The 22321-nt window shown below is 34.2% G+C and overlaps 2 protein-coding genes across 5 annotated transcripts in view; both read right to left on the reverse strand.

Annotated features, from left to right (window-relative positions):
- Positions 1 to 2740: 2740 nt before the first annotated feature.
- On the reverse strand, positions 2741 to 6671 carry LOC149475553 (NADH dehydrogenase [ubiquinone] 1 alpha subcomplex assembly factor 3). The gene is made up of 6 exons (XM_089713489.1): positions 6488 to 6671; positions 6089 to 6191; positions 5599 to 5657; positions 5158 to 5251; positions 3266 to 3402; positions 2741 to 2975 (listed from the first exon to the last, which is right to left on the reverse strand). The coding sequence occupies exons 1-6, from the start codon at positions 6571 to 6573 to the stop codon at positions 2864 to 2866; spliced, it is 591 nt and encodes a 196-aa protein (XP_089569615.1). The 5' UTR covers positions 6574 to 6671; the 3' UTR covers positions 2741 to 2863.
- Positions 6672 to 11366: 4695 nt separating this feature from the next.
- Positions 11367 to 22321, reverse strand: part of ATP7 (copper-transporting ATPase 1) — a 56927-nt gene continuing 45972 nt past the window's right edge. For 3 of the 4 annotated variants that reach the window (XM_089713333.1, XM_089713334.1, XM_089713335.1), the window contains 11 exons: positions 21417 to 21573; positions 20322 to 20472; positions 19497 to 19623; positions 18613 to 18748; positions 17931 to 18073; positions 17450 to 17542; positions 16883 to 16993; positions 16108 to 16257; positions 15813 to 15883; positions 15341 to 15493; positions 11367 to 12868 (listed from right to left, as the gene is read on the reverse strand). In XM_089713333.1, the coding sequence (XP_089569459.1) occupies positions 12745 to 12868; positions 15341 to 15493; positions 15813 to 15883; positions 16108 to 16257; positions 16883 to 16993; positions 17450 to 17542; positions 17931 to 18073; positions 18613 to 18748; positions 19497 to 19623; positions 20322 to 20472; positions 21417 to 21573 (1416 nt within the window). In that variant the 3' untranslated portion in view covers positions 11367 to 12744. Of the gene's footprint in view, positions 12869 to 14978; positions 15026 to 15340; positions 15494 to 15812; positions 15884 to 16107; positions 16258 to 16882; positions 16994 to 17449; positions 17543 to 17930; positions 18074 to 18612; positions 18749 to 19496; positions 19624 to 20321; positions 20473 to 21416; positions 21574 to 22321 lie in introns of all 4 variants that reach the window. The other variant, XM_089713336.1, reaches the window with a different exon arrangement.

The following is a 22321-nucleotide window of genomic DNA, read 5'->3' on the forward strand; positions in this document are numbered from 1 at the left end:
CGCTTGCCACACAGCTTGACTTCTTTTGTTGTCACCAAAGATGAATTTTTAGCAGGGCAGGCATTTGCTACATGACCAGGCGATCCACAGGAATAGCAGGTGACAAGGCGTTTTTCTTCAGAACGAGGCTTCAATGTCTGTGAACTTTGAGATTTATTACAATTAAAGGATTTATGCCCCTGTTCTCCACAACGATGGCAAAAACCAACAAAACTTGCATTGCGATTGGTTATATAGCGTGGGCGTTTATTTTCAGTGACTGTGTTCACATCATCAACATGTCTTTTCAATGATACACCCCGCAGTGCCCGACATAATTCAGTTTTATTTTTTATATTATTAGAATTTAATTCCTTCTTTATGTTATTATCTAAACGAGATAATACGGCGATACAAAACCCTGTTATAACCTCGTTGTTCATTGTTGCATCGGGTATTGACTCGATAAGGTGCCAAAGGCGCATACAGGCATCTGCAGCTGTCTCTTTGTCATTCATTTTAAATGTTATAATACGTTCAAAGTAATCTTGCATGAGCAAAGGTTTTGAAAACCTAGCAATTAAATGTTCTTTTACATTTTCCCATGTCATACAATCGGGATGCATTTTTGCAAGGCAAGTAGCAGCTCGGCCACGGAGTGCTTGCGTCAGACTTAATAGTAGGTCGGTACCTTTAATATCCCTATGTTTTACCAACACCTCATTTATTCTACACCAACTCTCGATGTCCGCTTCGGGGTCATCGGGATCGTATTTCATGAGCGTCGTTTGATTTTGCACTCCGCCATTAACCAATCCACGCATCACTCGCAAGAAAACTTCCATATCACTTGAAATTGGTTGAGACTGCTGCTGACTTGGTATTTCAGTAGCAATGTTGCTGTGGGGATCCGGTCCAACTTCTGATGTCGAAGGGTGGCCGAGATCGGAATGATTAAGATTCATGATTGTACAACTTTTATTAGTAATTCTTTTACAAAATTTATAATTTAAGTACACACAAAAGGACAATGGACAAAAACGATCCGCCGAGGGAAAAACTAATTGTTTCCGAACAAAGAGACCACTGACAAGTCACGACAAGTGACAGTTCCTTTTTCGCGCCCCTTCTTCGGCCCCGGCGTTCCGTCGGTACGCGACACTAGCTCCATCAAATGTCACATCGCGTACTTTGCCAATTCCTTTTCACGCCGACAAGCATTTAACTAGTAAAAATCTGTTATTTCAATATTGCAACCATGGACTTAAAATTCTCATTATTTAGATTTTAGACAGATATCTTAGTTATATATAACGAGCATTTCAAAATAATTCTACAAAAAAGGAATGCAACAAACTTATCACACACGAAGCGGCAAGTATCAATATAATTATTTTTACGTAAAAATTTCCCAACACCATCTAGTGTCGAATTAAGTCATTATAGTCATACATTTATCTGAATTTATAAAATTCCGGTAGCAATTAGCATAGTCTACCCAAATCTATTTATGATGAAAAAGAGAAATTGATGTCTATTGAAAAATTATTTTATCGATAAAAAAATACATTATAATCAATCTTTTTAAAGTATCGATATCGATAGAACGAGTAGTAGTTAGTAGTAGTATTTTCTACATTCGTAATGATCTAATAGTCTGTTGTGTGTGTGTGTTGGCTCATAAAAATGTAATTGCGTAAGGTCAGATTGAAAAGTTTTTTGGTAGACATTTTAAAAATTTAAATTGGTACAACTTGATTCGTTCAAATTCATTCGCCTTTTTAAAAGCACAATATATAGGTATCGCATAATAATACCAATGTGTAAGTTATATTATTAAGTTACTAGCGACCCGCCCCGGCTTCGCACGGGTGCAATGCTGATACTAAATACACTACAAAAAACTGTGAACGTTGTTTATAAAAACATAGCGGCTGGCTCCGGCTTCGCACGGGTATAAAATAGATAGCCGGGCGGCCGGCCGGTACCGCCGCAAACCGTACCGGCCGGCCAGTCCCGCAATTTTTAAATCGTAATATCTTCGAAAGTATTCACTTAAATCGTGAAAAGTGTAAAGAGGTGTAAAGCCATATAGATCTATATTAAATGAACAATGTATTCAAGGTATTTAATTGGTTAAGGTCCTAAGGATTAATGCTGTATTGGTTAACCAATGCTATTTTAAAATCGCATCGAAAATTAGCCATTATGTCGTAAAAAGTAAATATGACAAAAAAAATTATTGTGGGTTATCCATAAGAGATAGACATATACTTACCATCGCGGACTTTTCTGTAGACCTTTACCAATGTGTATAATAAATACTTACTTAGTACATTATTTTGATAAAACTCGTAGGGTTCAGCCTGGCTCCGTTTGCAATGTAAGCGGAAAAAATGTAATTTTTTACTACATTACATTAGAAACCTCAAAAATAACAGTATCTTCTCCACTATTTAATGGATATTATTATACATATAAACCTTCCTCTTGAATCACTCTATCTATTAAAAAAAACCGCATCAAAATCCGTTGCGTAGTTTCAAAGATTTAAGCGTACAAAGGGACATAGGGACAGGGTAAGTGACTTTGTTTTATACTATGTAGTGATGATAGTGATATGTTTCGATTTCTTTTCGCTCAGTTTGAATAAATAAAACACAAAATAATGTTCATAACATTTATTATCATAACCTACTATTTACATATCTATTAATTATCTAAAAACGATATCACAAGACACAAATTTTTTTCAATTATTAGGTACTTTTGCTATAATTTTCATCCAAATTGGTGTAGTATTTTACCCCCAAAAGTATACCAGACACATTTTTAATATTTTTTGTGTCTTATGTTATCGCGTACAATTTTTTTGTATTTATGTCTACAGAAAGTCGGAACGCTCGTACAAATTGCCATAGTGCTGTTTCGCAACTAACATGTCGTCTTCGTTCACTTCAATGTGTTTTGGTGGAATCATCGCGGCGCCTACTGATCTGAAATTTAAAAAAAAAAATTTAAAATTTTTTTTAAATATATAATATATATTATGTATAAAAAATGTATAAGGAATTCTTTGAGATAACTAAATTCGTTAATTTATTGGAAAAAAAATGCTAATTTCGTGATTAATAAAAAAATATCAAAGTTGATAAAAACAAACAAGTAACAGATTGAGTTTGAGTTACAGATTTCGAATTATGTACCGATTTTACAATTGATCATATTAGTAAAAGTTAATATTAAAAATATTTTATTTGGGTTAAACTTGAGTTTGAGTACACACCTGCCCTCAGCGTTGAGAAAGTTGAAAGTTGAGCACGCGTGTTCAGTCGGCAATATCTCAACATTGAGTTTCGCTTCCCGACTCGCTCTAAACACTGTGTTCAATGTCTTACGATCTTTTGAGTCCAGACCTAAGATCTGAAAAAATCTATACATATAATAAATCTGTAGAAGAGTCAATTCTGTACATTGAAAATATTGAAAAAATAAATAGCAGGGGTGTTACTGGACAGATACCAAATCCAAATGTGATTAAAAAAATTTTTGTCTGTCTGTCTGTATGTTCAGGCATCACGTGAAAACTAACGGTTCGTTTTCGATGCAACTTGGTATAATTATACCTTATTATCCTATGCATAAAATAGGATACTTTTTATCCCGGGAAATACGTATAAATTTTTTTTTAATTTTTCTTAATTTTTCCGCGCGGAAGGAGTCGCGGGCGGAAGCTAGTAATTAATATAAGTACCGTTTTTTGACAAAATATAGGCTACACTAATTTTATAAAGAAAATGAGTATGTGTATTTGTTTAAAATTGATACGATTTCAAAAGAGCAACTAAAGAGTTTATTGCTCTTTGTACTGCTTTCCGAATTGATAATTAATCACATACTATACTATGTAATAATATATCCGCCTCCTTGGTACAGTGGTTAACGCGTGAGCTAGAACCGAGGGGTCCTGGGTTCGAGTCCCGGTAGAGACGAAGAAAAAAAAATGTCTCAGTCTGGCAGGACGCAGAAGGCTTGATCACTTACTCGTCCCTAAAGAAAATCGATCAGTCTGCCCCTTACCCCACTAGGGGACATGGGACTTCACATCTATACATATATAATAAATCTGTAGAAGGGTCATTTCTGTACATTGAAAATATTGAAAAAATAAATAGCAGGGGGTGTTACTGGATCGAAACCAAACCCAAATATGTGATTAAAAAAATTTTTGTCTGTCTGTCTGTCTGTCTGTCTGTCTGTCTGTATGTGAAGACATCACGTGAAAACTACCGGTTCGATTTCGATGAAACTTTGTATAATTATACCTTATTACCCTGGGCGTAAAATAGGATACTTTTTATCCTGGAAAAATACGTAGAAAAAAAATTTATCTTAATTTTTCAGTTTTATCCATAGACGTTGTTCTGTAGAACCGCGAACACGTTGCGTATTATTATAGGCCTAGCCGTATTTGGGTCCAATAGATATTTATAAGATGTCATTGTCAGAGTTACTCAAAATGGAGAAATAAACCATCCACGCGAAGACCGACATCCACGCGGACGGAGTCGCGGGCGGAAGCTAGTGTAATAATATAAATATTGTAAAAAATACATCAAGAGTTGCATTATTAAATGTGCATACAAGCAGTTTTTGAAGTGAAAACTTCTTTAGCGGCGTTGGGTATAAAATCTTAAACTCGCGTCAGGACACGTGGCCTGATCGAAAAAGCGTAAGACGGATGTTTTTTTTTTTAGCCCTTATATTCCATGCGTAAAAGTGAAGTCCCATGTCCCCTAGTGGGGTAAGGGGCAGATGCATTATACATCTGTTTCACTGATCCATTTTCTTTTAAGGACAAGTAGGTGATCAGCCTTCTGTGTCCTGCCAGACCGAGACATTTTGTTTTTCTTCGTCTCCACCGGGAATCGAACCCAGGACCCCTCGGTGCCACGCTCACGCGTCAACCACTGTACCAAGGAGGCGGTCCATGCGTAAGACGGATACCATTCCAAAATATCAAACATGGTGAATGTTAATCAAGTTTTCACTTCTGCCGGCACTCCCGGAGTGCAACCCGTCTTTTTTTTTTAATGTCAATAGGTAAGCGCTTGACCAAAATCTCGCCTGATGTTAAGTGTATAGGTGTAAGTCTGTTTGTCTTTATGGATTACTCACCACAAGGTCAATCTTCGGGACAAGCAATCTAAAGAATGCGAGAGACTCTGCTGTTATTTCATCTGCGTTGTGGACTTGCCAAGAGAGAACTGTTCTGAAATATTATTGTTAATGCTTTTACAAAATAATAATCGTAATATTAACAAAGGCATATATACATAATGAAAATTCAATTATTTTTTGTATTTTTCAAAAATTATGAAATGTAAAATATTTGAAGTGAAACTTCTTTAGACGCATTGAGAATAAAATTTCAAGGTCGTGTCATGGCAGTACCGTCACGTCATGGAGAAAGGTGACAATTTTGGAATCTTTGAATTTTTCCAAAAAAGTTTCACTTCTGACACGTGACAAACACATATTTTTTAAATTAATTTTATTCAAATAACATTTTAATTTACATATTATAAAATAGAAAGAATTATTTTTTCTGAAACTCACCTGGGGAATATAGCCATAGGACCGAGTACTGTAAGTCCATTGTTCAAACGGAAACCAAACTGAAAAATACATAATATAGTATTAACACAGATAAGATAATACTATACATGTAGTATTAGTATACTTATCACTACATAGTATAAAACAAAGTCGCTTTTTCCGTCCCTATGTCCCTATGTATGCTTAAATCTTTAAAACTACGCAACTGATTTTGATGCAGTTTTTTTAATAGATAGAGTGATTCAAGAGGAAGGTTTTAGTATATAATTTATTAGGTTTTAGACAAAGCGGGCGAAGCCGCGGGCGGAAAGCTAGTAGAATATATAAACTCAAAAACTTAAATTATTAAGTACCGGTTCACTATGAATTCAAATTTTTTAAGTGATGTAAAACTCAAATATAAACAAGGTTAATACTTAACCCAATGCCTTAATGTCTAGTGAATATTTAATTTCAATATAAATTGCTTTATAATTATAGATATACCTACCGTACCATAGGAGTCTATCATCAGACCGAGATCCTGTTCCATATTGATAACCCGCACTGTGGTTTTGCCGTCACCCTCATATGCTGTTTTGTGACGAACATATCTCAAAATATATGATATTAAAATTATTAAAATAGTTACTTGAGAATATTAATTAAGGTTCAGTTAGGGTCACTTTTGGACTAAGCATATGAACTATAAAAATAAATATCGAAACCTAAATGAAAATATTCCATTATGTAAATACAAGGTAACCTATGTTTTTAATCTAAAGAGCGTATATTAATTCATTCCATAAGAAATAGACTTAATAATTTGGGTAAGTGTATGAAAAAGTAATTAATATTGTCATTTTTAATAAGAAGTGAATAAAAATAACATTAAAAATGGAACATTTACCTTGTACATGAAAAATATTTCGTATTTACGTTTACTGGTGATCGCTTAACGGCCAAGCCGACTAGTCGAAGTTTATTTAGCAACATTTTCGAATTATTTTAATAAATGCGCCGCATTTAAATTAATAAAGATCCGCGACCAAAATAAATCAGCATTTATTTGACTCTGTGATTTGACTTTTGAAACAGATGATTGTCATTTGTCAACGTAACGTTGACATTACGCCATAGATAAGAAATTAATTTCCTTTTACGTTATTCGTGTAACCACAGCGTGTAACAAATCTGGTTATTTTTTCAGTCAAAATTGGCCGTACGTGTTATTAATTTACGCTTATATAGCACAGAACACTTAATAGTAGTTAACGCTACTTTATAGCATTAAACTTTATATGCTCTAAGGATTTACGTACTATTGTAGACCAGAATAATAGATTTCGTTTAGTTTTCATTAACGGTCATATTAAAGAAATATTATCCATTGAATGACTGTGTAAGTCTAATTCTGTTGTAATCAAGCTATGCCAGTTTTAATCCATACTAATATTATAAATGCGAAAGTAACTCTGTCTGTCTGTCTGTTACTCAATCACGCCTAAACTAATGAACCAATTTGCATGAAATTTGGTATGAAGATATTTTGATACCCGAGAAAGGACATAGGCTACCTTTTATTGCGAAATAATATGTACCACGGGCGAAGCCGGGGCGGACCTCTAGTAAATTATATAGCTGTCCATAACTATTGGTGTGATATTCGCTATATCCCATTATTGATTACATGAATTAATAATAATAATTTAGCCTAAAAATTTCCATTTTAATTAGTATCATCGGATCTACAACACAACGCATATTGCAAGGAATAATACTGTAGCAATTTAAATCTTCCTATGGATACAATTTTTTTTCATTCTTTGAAAATAAATGTGAGGACTGTACAAACAGTGAGACGGGATTCGAATCCATACTTTGGAATAATATAATTTCTTTGCATAGAATTGTTCAACAGATTAATATGAAATGAGGAAGCTTGTAGGAAAAAATAAAATGCGGGTAAATGAGCAATAAAACGCAAAATTTAATTTAACAATTTATTTTTACAAAGTTATCTTAATTAACGACTAAATCAGTACAAAAATATAATACTCGCGTATAAACATGTATTTACAAATAGCTCGAATAAAGCAGAGTATATATATTTTACAGAGTTATTTTGATAACTTTAGGCGTCGTACACACTAGCGGTTGCAACGTAGCGTTAAGCTTCGTGTATAAAACGCCTTATACTCTTTTATAACTAGGAACTTGTAATAAGTATATGTCATAGAATTTAAGATTTAATTTAAACATTTCCCACAAAATTACACGTATTACAGTAAAATTATAAAAAAATGGAATATTTATAGCAAATTTATTAAATAGTCGATACAATTTTAATATTCGATATAAATATTAAATATACATATTTCTAAAATAAAATATTTAAAGAACGCTTGGGAAAATCCGACTGCGTAAGCCTCTTGATTGAAATAAAACTTTTTTTTTCTATTTAGTCCATTGAATGAGTCCCTTCAAGGGGGGTCTAGAGTGCGTGAGTTGTTCTTCGGTTGTTTCTTCGGAAACATGTCAAGAGTCCCTAGATAATAAACATACTAAAACCCCGGGACACTAGGAGGAGCCCCGGAGTGGGGGGAGGGGGATAATGGGTCCATTTTTTCATTTTTCGCTTAAATCTCAAAAACGGTACATGTTAGAGAAAAACTTTCAAGGAAAAGTTGAAAGGCCATAAAATTATCTACAAGTTGTACCTGGTGCATTCAATAAGTACCTAGCCTCATCGCCAGAGGGCGCTATTTTTTCAAAAGAGGTTTACCATAGTGTAGCTCATTCTTTTTTAATTATTTTTTTTAATTTTCATTCTAATCCCTTCATTTGTTTTAATTTGACAACTTATGGAAGCGAACGTGTCGATCGGTTTTGCAAAAATGGAAAAAGAGCAATATCGTTCGGTGATTCGATTTCTATTTTTGGACGGGAAAACGCGCATCGAAATCAAAGAGCGCTTAGATTCTGTGTACGGTGACTCTTCTCCATCGATGGCCACCGTCAAAAATTGGTTCAACGAGTTTGCACGTGGTCGTACGTCGGTTTTTGATGAACCACGTCCAGGTGCACCGAAAAGAGCTGCTACGGAGGAAAACATAAAAAAAGTCCATGATCTCGTATTGGCAGATCGCCGATTGAAGGTTCGGGAGCTAGCTGAGACTGTAGGCATTTCAGAAGGAACAGTGCATCATATTCTTCACGAGGAACTCAGCATGAGAAAGCTGTCGGCGCGATAGGTGCCGCATTTACTCACACCGGAAAACAAGCGCAACCGTGAGTCCACATCGGAGACGTGTTTGGCGCTGTTTAAGCGGAATCCAGGGGAGTTTTTGCGTCGTTTTGTGACCGTCGATGAAACCTGGATTCACTGGTACACACCAGAGACCAAGGAGCAATCAAAACAATGGATCCAGACCGGGGAACGTGCCCCAAAGAAGGCGAAAACTGTAAAATCGGCCGGAAAAGTTATGGCCACCGTTTTCTGGGATTCACAAGGAGTGATCTACATCGATTACCTCGAGAAGGGTAAACCAATTACAGGGCTTTACTATGCCGATTTACTGGGCCGATTCGACGCCGAATTAAAGAAAAAACGACCCCATCTGGCTAAGAAAAAGGTGCTGTTTCACCACGACAACGCACCGGTTCACACGTCTGCCGTTGCCATGGCCAAATTGGTCGAATTACGGTATGAATTGCTGCCTCATCCACCGTATTCTCCAGATTTGGCCCCTTGTGACTTCTTTTTGTTTCCTAACCTGAAAAAATCACTCGCCGGGAATAGGTACGGATCAAATGAGGAGGTTATCGCCGCCACGGAGGCCTATTTTGCAGAGTTTGAGAAAACCTATTTTTCGGATGGGTTAAAAAAGTTGGAACATCGCTGGGATAAGTGTATCAACCTAAAAGGAGACTACGTTGAAAAATAAATTGCCATTTTTCCAAAATTTTCGTATACTTTTTGTAGGCTAAGTATTTATTGAATCGCCCTCGTACCTCAATCATTTTTTCCTATATCCTACCGTTTCTGAGTTATACGCAGTATAAAATGATTTTGGCTCAAACAATTTCCCCATACTACACATCAATCGATCAAAAAATATTTCTTTCTTCCAAAAAACTCAAATGTGCAACTTGTGACCGGTACTGATAGATTGCTCTTAATTGGGTCTATAATTGGTAAAATAAACACATTCCTCCATGGAAGCCTTTAGGAGGAATCGATTGTCAAAATATTATATTAGGGTAGTTTGAGTTACTGAACTTGATCTTTTTATTTTTTTCTTCCAAAAAACTCAAAAGTGCAACTTGTGACCGGTACAGATAGATTGCTCATAATTAGGTCTATCATTGATAAAAATACCAGATTCCACCATGGAGGCGTTTACGGGGAATTGAATTTTATTAGGGTAGTTAGTTAAAAAGTTCAAGTATCGTAAATACCCTAATAAAATTCAATACCTTCTAAACGCCTCCATGGTGGAATCTGGTTTTTTTATCAATGATAGACCTAATTATGAGCAATCTATCGGTACCGGTCACAAGTTGCACTTTTGAGTTTTTTGGAAGAAAAAAAATAGAAAGTTCAAGTATCGTAACTACCCTAATAAAATTCAATTCCCCGTAAACGCCTCCGTGGTAGAATCTAGTATTTTTATCAATGATAGACCTAATTATGAGCAATCTATCTGTACCGGTCACAAGTTGCACTTTTGAGTTTTTTGGAAGAAAAAAATAAAAAGATCAAGTTCAGTAACTCAAACTGCCCTAATATAATATTTTGACAATCGATTCCTCCTAAAGGCTTCCATGGAGGAATGTGTTTATTTTACCAATTATAGACCTAATTAAGAGCAATCTATCAGTACTGGTCTCAAGTTGCACTTTTGAGTTTTTTGGAAGAAAACAATAAAAAGATCAAGTTCAGTAACTCAAACTGCCCTAATATAATATTTTGACAATCGATTTCTCCTAGAGGCTTCCATGGAGGAATGTGTTTATTTTACCAATTATAGACCTAATTAAGAGCAATCTATCAGTACCGGTCACAAGTTGCACTTTTGAGTTTTTTGGAAGAAAAAAAATAAAAAGTTCAAGTATCGTAACTACCCTAATAAAATTCAATTCCCCGTAAACGCCTCCGTGGTGGAATCTGGTATTTTCATCAATAATAGACCTAATTATGAGCAATCTATCTGTATCGGTCACAAGTTGCACTTTTGAGTTTTTTGGAAGAAAAAAATAAAAAGATCAAGTTCAGTAACTCAAACTACCCTAATATAATATTTTGACAATCGATTCCTCCTAAAGGCTTCCATGGAGGAATGTGTTTATTTTACCAATTATAGACCTAATTAAGAGCAATCTATCAGTACCGGTCACAAGTTGCACATTTGAGTTTTTTGGAAGAAAGAAATATTTTTTGATCGATTGATGTGTAGTATGGGGAAATTTTTTTAGCCAAAATCATTTTTTACTGCGTATAACTCAGAAACGGTAGGATATAGGAAAAAATGATTGAGGTACAACTTGTAGATAATTTTATGGCCTTTCAACTTTTCCTTGAAAGTTTTTCTCTAACATGTACCGTTTTTGAGATTTAAGCGAAAAATGAAAAAATGGACCCATTCTCCCCCTCCCCCCACTCCGGGGCTCCTCCTAGTGTCCCGGGGTTTTAGTATGTTTATTACCTAGGGACTCTTGACATGTTTCCGAAGAAACATCTTACGTTACTAACTCACGCACTCTAGAACTTTTTATTTAATGGACTAATTAAAAACCTCATTTAAATAAATTACGACGCACCATTTTTATTTATTCCTAAGTTTTATTATTTTTAATTTGTGCATAATTCAAAATGGCCGTCGAAGCCATATTTTTGGCGCGAAAAGTGACATTTGTACAAGATTGGTAACTGTGTGATGAATTATGGCGAATATAATTATTTTTTTAAGAGATAAATCAGACCATGATATTAAAAATACAAAGTTGTCAAATTTATGAATAAACAATTTTCTTTTAAGTCTTTTTCTGCTGAGTACTCATGTTTACATAGATTTTTGTGGTATTATTCACAAAAATATATGTAATCACAACATGAAAAAAAAAAAAAAAAACTATGTGCATTTTAATTAAAATTGTAACGAAAAGGGTTGCCACTTTCAAAATTATAGAAAAATAGATTTGATTTTGTCTAGACAAATCTAAGTTTTTAAAAAATTCTTGATTTATCGTGAACTAAAATAAGAATTAAATAAAGAAACTAATTAAAAATTTAAGAATTGGCAACCCTTTTTATACAGATGTAATGTGATTTTTGTATGCTGGTGTATGGTAACACTGGATATTGACTAGTTCTATATTTACATACAAGTTACTACTGGTCAAAAATGGATACAATTTTTACAAAATTCTACATGCTAATAGGCCAGAGGCTGCGCGGAAATTTTCTTATGTCATCTAATACCACAAATTCGAGAGAAAATCATCTTCACATTTACTAATAATATACTTTTATGTTTTAATACATAATTTATTTAGATATAAATTTTACTATAAAAAATCTACCTTGTTATCATATGTCAAAATCTGGCCTTTAGAGCGAGACAGTGAATTTAAGAATATCCATTTATTTATAGCAATATTTATTTTACGAAAAAAAAAGAACTTTAATCTGAGTAATGGCTACAAAAATTTGTGTAATTTAGCCGTAAATAAATTAAATGAATTTATAACTGAGGTAGCTTTCGATACAGCTTAAAGAGCCCTCTCACGATAACATAAATAAATAAACATTTGTTATTATAATTACTTATGAGTTAAATACTATGGATTCTCATCACCCTGCCGCTACTTTTTGGATATTAATCCTTCAACTTTATCGTGTGCAATAACATTTAAAATTTAAACAAAATTTTAATTACTATTTTGTGGCAACGCAGTACTGCCATAAATTAAAATATTGAATTGAATTAATTACTATTACCAACATAAACCACTAATGTTTCTGACGAAAATTGCGTAAAAATGCATTTGCAAAAATTGAGCGCGCACATAATATTATCATCAAGATCACATCATTGTAAATAAAACCATTTATTTATTTCACCAAATCAAATGACACAAGCAAATCCACCCCCAGCTCCTGGCCTACAATTCCCCGTTGACGCTCGGCTGTTCCCGCGTCGGCCGCTTTGGTATGAACGAGACGGTCAACATGTCGTCCTCCTCTTGCAATAGACAACCGTCAGACGATTTGTTCCTTTGGAATAATCTGTGGATTCCATTTTTTTTATTATTTTTTGGTCTGTGGTCAGATGTTAGGACATTTTTACATCTGTGGTTGAACTTTAATAGGCTATTTGACAAGGTTTTGAAAACTGTCTCAAATTATTAAGATACGTTTATAGAGCACACAAAACACATGTTTCTTAATTTTTTGTAGTTATTCATTGAGAAAATGGAAAATAAAAACATGATATTCAAATATGCCGCCAAAACACAATTTTGAAGAATATGGCGTCTCGCGACCATGGTGACGTCACAGCGGCGTAAACATCAACTTGCTCCTAGTACTTATTGTTCGTTTTTGTTTTAATTATAGTATAATTAAGTTAATCTGCTTAAAAACCAGAAAATGAGTTCTTATAGATAGTGTGTAATTCCTGGATGCAGAAATACAACTATTAAAACCCCTGACAAACTATTTATATTATGTGCTCCAAAAGATATAAAAATGCGTAGAAAGTGGTTGCAGTTAGCTCGCAGATATCCAAGTGATATTAGATAATATGTCAATTAAAACAGTTATATTTTTTTGTGAAGACCACTTCGATGTAAGTATGGTGTTGAATACCTAGTAGTTAGGCAGTTTATTTTATTTGCAATACATAGTATAAATCGTCTCATTACTTACCTGCTTAGATAATTTATAACGATAATTTATAATTTATAACGGTTAGATAATGATATATATAAATTGTCAATACATATATAATAATCAATACAAACACGTCAATCCTATAAACTGGATGGCTGAAATGAACAACAAAGGGCATAACCTAAAAAATGTATACTTCATAATTATTGTGCAATTGTGATTCATGTTTGTAGGTACATTTAACTAAAAAGGTAATGAATGACGACTGAAATATTAACTTACGTAGCTGTTTTCACATTTCTCAATTCAGGAGCGTAAAAATCTGGGTTGTTTATAAAGAACATGCCAACCATTATAGCGTCCACTTTAGGTAGATTTCTACTGTCTGCTTTTTCGAAATTTGGTTCCATGACAAACAAAAATAACACATAAAGAACAAAACTGATTACAGACACCTTGAATCACAATAAATAAGTTATACAAGAAACAAAACCAAAAGCGAAATTCAGCAACGACGTGAGTAAACGTTGGGATCACTTGTTATTTACGCATCTGTGACGTCATGGCAGATGCAGCCAATCATGGATGTTTTCGGTCACGTGGTAATTTAAAAAAATATGATGTTTTTTCTCGACGATTTATAAATAAATAAGTTATTATTTATATCATTTATTAATTTAAATCGCTTCAAAAACCTTATATATATATGGATTACACAAAAAAGTAATTTATTTTTTATACTGTCAAATAGCCTATTATAGGGTCAGTTTGACCATTTTTAAATAGTGTCAGGTTAAACCAAATAATTTGTGAAACATTTAAATAATCTATAAACTAAACATATATCAAGCATAAACCGTAATAAGACATTTGTTGAAATGATATTGCATTCATTTAAGAACTGTCAAAGTGACAATTATTCTAGAATTATGAATATTTCGATGGACCAATAATAATTAATGTTATCTACTAATCTTCAATCTAAATTTAAAAAAAAAGACGTGTGGCACTCGGGGACTGCCGCGGTAAAGCTATTGCATGCTATGCCTTCAAGCCACACCTCCGCGCCCGTCCCCGTGGGGAGCGTGAGGTTTTTTATTTCTTCCGCGATAGAAGCTATGCAATAGCTTAAAAATTAATAAAAAATCTACTAAAACAAATGTCTTAATATGGATGTTCGTGTTAGTATTTCTATTTAAAGAAAAATTTTGATTTTATTAAATAAAATTTTAAAATTCATTCCACGTCCCCTTGTGGAGTATGCAATAGATATCATATATCTGTTTCACTGATCGATTTTCTTTATAAAAAAATAAATGAAATAAACTTTGTGATCAGCCTTGCGTGCATAAACATCTATTTTTTTAATATTTTAATAGATCAGCCTTCTGTGCAACATTTTTTCAAAATAAATTAATTTTTAGTACTCTAAAAGCTTAAAAGCTACCAAATAGTTAGTGCCGCCACCAGGACACACACGAAAATATATTAGTCAGTTACACACCAAACGGCTAGACCTTTATTAGTGCTGTTTTCAGCGGGTCCCTCTTGCTAGAGTGGAACAAAAGAGTGATAGTGAGATAGGTATATTATAGTGCTGTTTTTATTATTATTAATATATAGTAACTATATACAATTAAAATTTAGCTCAAAAGAAAGATAATAATTAGATGTGCTTTACTGGTTCTGTACAAAACTACCCTCACATAAAAAAAATCATTTCTGCTACTTCTACCACACACTTTTAACATACTTTTCATACAAATATGTAATTCGGTCGAATTTTTTTTTTGAATTTTTTGTGATTTTTTGCAATTTTTTTTAACAATATTTTATTCAAAATCCTATATAAATACATATACATACTTGGCCAACGGCGATGCTCTCGAATCCTGCGCATACACCTTATCATCTAACCCTCTATGAGCCACTATAGCTGTGGGCACGCTGCTTCGCTCGAGTCGTAAGGCTTGTTCATATTCTGGTGTTCGGAGGTCTTGTGGGTTGGCTTTTTTGAACCTTTAACATTCAAAAACAATATTTTTTAAATATTTTTATCTGATTCGGAAAGAGGAAATTTAAATGAATTGAAATGAGCAATCAATCTGTTGCCTACTGCCGAAATAGATCTACCAAAACTAAGTTTTGTCCGTCTGCAGCATTATAATGATACGTGTTTTTCTTTTTTAGCAGTCAGGTTTTTTTGTTATTGTAATATTTTTTTTCTGAACATTGTACTAAACATAAGTTATGTATTTTTTTTAAACTCAGAATATTTATTCCTCTAACTGAAAATCATTAATATTAACCCAGTTCCCTTGCTAATAATAAAACTTACGTTTTGAGCAATAGACTGGAACACACGACTGACACGGAGCTCATCGCCATGGCCGCTGACGCCATCCAAGGCTGGAAATGGAATAAAATCACATCAAAATCGATCTATTTAAATCGCATTACGCGTTGCAACTTGCAAGGTACAAAATATTTAGTAGATTTTACGTTCTTTAATATAAGGATGGAGGAGGAATCTTAACGGTCTTTCATTCGTTCGTGAACGAATGAAATAACGTTTAGAATGAATAACTGAACGAATGAATAAACGAATGAATGAACGAAATGAACAAACATACCTGTAATTGCAGTCCAAACAGCGCAAACGCCCCGCTAGCGAGCGGTATTCCCAGTAAATTGTAAACTGACGCGAATATAAAGTTCAGTCTAATTCTGCGTACTGTTGTTCTCGATAGTTCTAAACACGCTACCACGTCTAGGAGATCGTTCTGGAATAAAATTAGATTATAGGTAAGTTATTATTTACCTAGACTTAAAAAAACAGGGTTAAAAGATTAAATTTCAAACTAGAAGCAAATTTAAATTGACATAGCATTTTAGCAGTTTTACTATTTACCTACCACTAATTTAGTTAGATTTTAGGTGACATTTTTATTGCATAATTTGCAATGTTTGAAATGTGATGAAAAGTAAGAAAAATATGCCTTATGTTACAGAGGGATAATATCGTTTTTTGATTTAATAATTTTCAAAAGCAATTAAGTCGTATTTGGCTGCTTAAAAAATATAAAATTCAATCGCTCTATTGAGACCACGGGTAGCTGAGTAGTCAGGCGTCACTCTGGTCGGATTATGGCGAAAGACGCGGATTCGATTCCCGCTGAATTATCGAAAATTTTTCTATTGTTTAAAAATTTAAATTTACATATCTCATAATTTTTTTTCTTTCATCTTAAATACTTCTGAAACAATAAAATATGTACAGTTTCGACTTTCCTACTATATAAAATAGTACATGCATAGATTTACATCTACCCACTTCTACAAAAAAACATTTTTCTATGAAATTGATGTTCCATTATTAATAATATTGTGGTAATCGAACCCACTTACCCTCATGAGCACAAGATCAGCAGCCTCCACGGCAACATCGGTGCCGCTAGCGATGGCAATACCAACGTCAGCTTGTGCCAGAGCGGGCGAGTCGTTTACACCGTCACCTACCTGTAGATAATGTTAATAAATAAATAATTAAATAGATCAATCTTTATCTTATATATAAAATTCTCGTGTCACAATGTTAGTCTGCATACTCCTCCGAAACGGGTGGACCGATTCTCATGAAATTTTCTGTGCATATCGGGTAAGTCTGAGAATCGGCCAACATCTATTTTTCATATGTACCACGGGCGAAGCCGGGGCGGACCGCTAGTATTTATATATTTTCATTTGGAGAACACAAACAATTACAATTACAAAAACAATAATATAATAAATACATAAGGTTTTTAAATGTAAATTGCACCCTCAACGTCTCTTTGTGTACATAATATTATATATATTATACATACAAAAAAATAAACCCCCTTTTTACTGTCAGAACTGGATAAAATTAAAAAAGCGTGCGTACAAAGTACTCATGTCTGAAATAATTTTAATAAACAAATAATATGCACTTACCATAGCAACTTTCTGTCCCTTCTCCTGCAACTTTTGTATCTTGGCCACTTTGTGCGATGGCAACACTTCCGCGTACACTTTTGTGATGCCAACCTGAAAATTAATTGTAGTACAATTAAAGTTAAACCAAACTATTGTTATTGCCACGAAAATGACTAAAAAATAATTCATATTCTTTTGTGTGTATATGCATATTGTATTTTCCGCTATAAAATAAAATAACACAATCTAAATAAAATATTTGCCATTGTTCAGTAGTGTCCTTGCCAGTTCATAGGTAAACACAGGATAGACAAGTTTATGTTGTAGTAAACTAATAAAATTAGGTCTTTTGCAAAAATCTGTTTTTTGCTTCACAATAACGTTTTGTTTTCCACATAATATTATTAATTCGTTTGAATTAACAGCTACGACGTCATAACATGGCACTGAATCAAATCAATTATCGTTCATTCGTTCAGTCGTTCATTCACTCACTCACCTGTCTAGCTATAGCCACAGCAGTTTTCCTATTATCCCCCGTCAATAAACAAACTTCCAAGCCCATTTTCTTGAGACAGTACACAGCGAGATGGGCCTCTGGCTTTACCTCGTCGGCCACACCGATCGTGCATACTAGCTGATCTGGAATTTGTTATTTTAACGTGTTTTATTATTTCTTTCTTTATTAAGTGTACTGTTTTTGTAATTTTACTGTGTGTTGTGTTATACCCAATAACTTTTTTAATTATGTATTTAGTATACTGTTTTCATAATTGTACTGTGACATGCTTAGAGCATTAAATAATGCTCTAAGGTGACATGTATTGTCCCTGTTAAAAAATGTATCTGCGTATTTTAATTAGGAAACTGTTTTTATAATTCCACTGTGGCATATATTTCTCTGTTAAAAAAATGTATCTGTATTGTTTATTTAGGGTACTGTTAATGTAATTATACTGTTTAGGGTACTGTTTTTATAATAATTCTACTGTGTCATGTATTGTTCCTGTTAAAAAAATGTATCTGTATTTTTAATTAGGGTACTGATTTTGTAATTATACTGAGTATTATATTGTCATTGGGGTACTGTTTTTGCAACTATACTGTGTGTTATAATGTCATTGCAGGGGTACTGATTTCGTAAATATACTATGTTTTTTGTTTTTTTTTTTCAAACTCACCATTAATAGCCACCAAAACAGCAGTTCTGCCCAATTCCTCGTCATCACTAAGAACACTTTGAACTCGACGCGGCACGGTCACACCGTTACGGGCCATCCACTCTCTGTTGCCGATTAATATTATTTGTTCTACCTCCTGGAAAAGATATTTTTAGTAAAGTGAAATAAAAATTATTTAATGTGCATCATAGCATACAAAAATATAAACAAGTACAAAAATTGACATCAGAAGAACACAATGGTTTTATTTCAAAGTAGATAATCTTCTTATTTTTATGGGTGTTAAATTTTGAAAAAACACCTTACGCTTATCAAATCTTCCAAATCGAATAAACCAAAAATCAATAAATTCCATTATATTTTAAACGCAAATAAATAAATAAAATGTTTAGGATTTTTTGTTCTCTCCAAAGGAATTGACTGAGTAGAACATACCACTTTAGTACTTTTATTATGGTTATTCTTTTTAAGTGAAAACTTCTTTAGCGGCGTTGAGCACTTTTTCTGTAATGGGTATAAAATCTTAAACTCGCGTCAGGACACGTGACCTGGGGCCTTAGACAAAGTAACAATTAAAAAACGATAACGAAGTTAGAAAAGGCAAAAATGGGATTGACATTAGATAGACCACGTGATCTAACGCGGCGTATGTCAATCCCATACATTTTTGCCTTTTCTAACTTCGTTATCGTTTTTTAATTGTTACTTTGTCTAAGGCCCCTGATCGAAAAAGCGTAAGACGGATACCATTCCAAAATATCAGACATGCTCAACGTTAATAATCAAGTTTTCACTTCTGCCGGTACTCCCCCAGTGCAACCCGTCTTTTTTTTCTTTTATTACGTATAGTCTGTGGTGCTAAATTTCCTTCCTTTCCCACTAACCTGATCGCTATCCGTCCGTATGATCGCGTTCAGTCTGTGTGCAGCTTGTGCTGAACTGAGCGCGGCATCCCCCTCCCCCTCTATGATGTCCACGGGTACTCCGTGCAGGTGGAATGAAGATGTTTCTCTGTGTGAAGTAATTATTCAAATTCAAATTATATTTATTTGCAAGAATGTAATTACTAATTACAAATTACAATTGTTTTTATTACAATATTATGTGCATTGTTAACATAGATTGGGTGTACAAATATTAATTATGTTATTTTTGATGAAAAGAGCGTAATATTTTGTGTGATAGGAAATAGCAATTTTAAAAATTAATTTCCAATTGATCTTTATCAACGAGTTTATCTACATCTTAATTTACATTATATTTGCATCTTTGCCCGCTCTATTGAGTGTAGGAGTGAGCCTGTGCAATTCTACATATAGACGTACTGTAAGTACAGTACTTACATTTATAGTATATATCAATTACACTACATCTAAATACGTATTTTCATATCCTTATCTACATTATCATATCTTTATCTCTATCATATCTTTATCATATCTTTATCTGTATAGAAATTAACATTAATTTGTAAATCTACATAAAGTTCTACCAATCCATCTTTATCTATATCAACATCGCCATCTGTTTCTACATTTATCTCTTCATTTAAATCTTCATCTGTTTCTACATTTCGACCTATTCGTCTAGATTTAGATACATATTTCTAAATTTACAATTCTATCTCCATCTATCGGTACTACTGCAACATTTTTATCTGTTTTGATATTTAGATCTTTATCTAAATATACATCAATTATCTTTATTACCTGTCCCCCACCGGCGGCTCCCAGTCGGAGTCCCCCGCTCGGGGGCGAAGCGCTAACTTGGCCCGGAGCCCGCAGCCCGGCGCCGCTGTGAAACTACGACAGTGTGCGCGAGGCTCTTCGCCTACTACTGCTGTACACCAGCTTACTATCGCTGTAGGGTGTGAAATGGATACGTAAATAGGTAGGTAATTAAATGCGTAGGTAAGTTGGTAGGTTAACTGGTAAACAAATTTGTAGGTAAATTTAGGGCCGATTTTTCAATCCATGGTTAAAACTTATTCATCGAATAACGTATTAAACTACCATTTAAAAAATGTATTGTAATGGTCCGTATATGACAGTTTACGTGACATTTTAATTTTATCGTGTAATACTTTATTTAACGAATAAGTTTTAACCAAGGATTGAAAAATCAGCCCTTAGTGTTATAAATAATTAAGTTAGTGTAAAGGTAAAAATTTCTGCTAGTTTAGCAAATCTATACTAATATTATAAAGCTGAAGAGTTTGTTTGTTTGTCTGAATGCGCTAATCTCAGGAACTTCTGGTCAGATTTGAAAAATTCTTTCAGTGTTAGGTAGCCCATTTATTGAGGAAGGCTATAGGCTATATTATATCGTTACGCTAAGACCAACAGGAGCGGAGCCACGCGGGTGAAACCGCGAAGCGTAGCTAGTGCAATATATAGTATTATGCGAAAGTTAAAAAAATTGTTGATGTCTTTTTAAAATGTGCGCCATTTTCGATACATAATTTTTTGAAAAATTGGTAAAACTTGAGCAGTTGTGTATAGCTATTGTCTGTCTTGTGTATGACAATTGCTCGTCTTTAGCAGCCGTCTCGATCATGCATGTATGACCCTTCCATACAAACACTCACACAGCTGTAGCGCTCACACACTCGCCCACTCACACATCTACCTGACTCACACACCCGCCCACTCACACATCTGCGTGGCTCACAGCCACCCACTCACACATCTGCCTGACTCACACACCCGCCCACTCACACATCTGCCCACTCACACACCCGCCCACTCACACCCCCGCCCACTCACACACCGCCCACTCACACACCCGCCCACTCACACACTCACCAGACGCCACGGGGTGCTCCGAGCTGAGCTCCGCGGCGCGCACGCACGCGAGCAGCTCGCGCAGCGCGCGCGCCGAGCCCGTCAGCAGCGCCACGCGGGCCACGCGCGCCCGACCGCACGTTATTGTGCCTGTCTTGTCGAATATCACTGTCTTCACCTACACAAATATACGCTAAATGGTGAAAAACATCACTTAAAATACATAAAGAAAGGCAAAACAGAAAAATCCATCTTTAACTGCACAAATATACGCTAAATTATGAAAAAAAAACTCCTAAAACACATAATAGAGCAGGCTCCAAGGAGATGTTCGTTTACAAAAATAGCGGACCTAAATCTGACTTCTGATATATATTGTATAGATCCCAGACATCCTATAGACAGATGTTGCCAACCAGTTTTGTGGTCCCCCTCTCCCCACCCCGGTAATTAAATATGGCATACAAAGATAAAAATAAAAATTTCCAAAACATGCCGTGTGGAGTAGCAAATGAAAGAGCTTATTGAGTAGATCACGAATATAGGTATAGCATACTATAACATTTCTTACACTTTCTCTAAGATTTTTTAGAAAATTTAGGAAAATGCTCCATTTTTGAGTTAACTTTAAACTACTATAGATTGAAAACTCATGAATATATTTTTTAAATTATTATTTTAAATAATTAACAATAGTCCATTGTTTACGATTCAATAGTTCGTAATATAATAATATAAGTGAGCTATATGTATGTGGTGGATTTGATGACCCCACAAAATGTTTTAAATTGCAAGGCGCAACTTTCACTGAATTTAAGCTGATTCAAGAATGTTCTGCCATATTTTTTATTCTGTCAAACACAACGACAGTGCAGAGATAATTATTCTAAGCCCTGACACCGATATTTTTGTATTAGGTCTTTATT

The sequence above is a fragment of the Colias philodice genome, chromosome 30, assembly GCF_061535455.1.
Source record: "Colias philodice isolate Cphi_HAF_F1 chromosome 30, ilColPhil1 Martin Lab GWU primary, whole genome shotgun sequence".
Taxonomy (NCBI): Eukaryota; Metazoa; Arthropoda; class Insecta; order Lepidoptera; family Pieridae; genus Colias; species Colias philodice.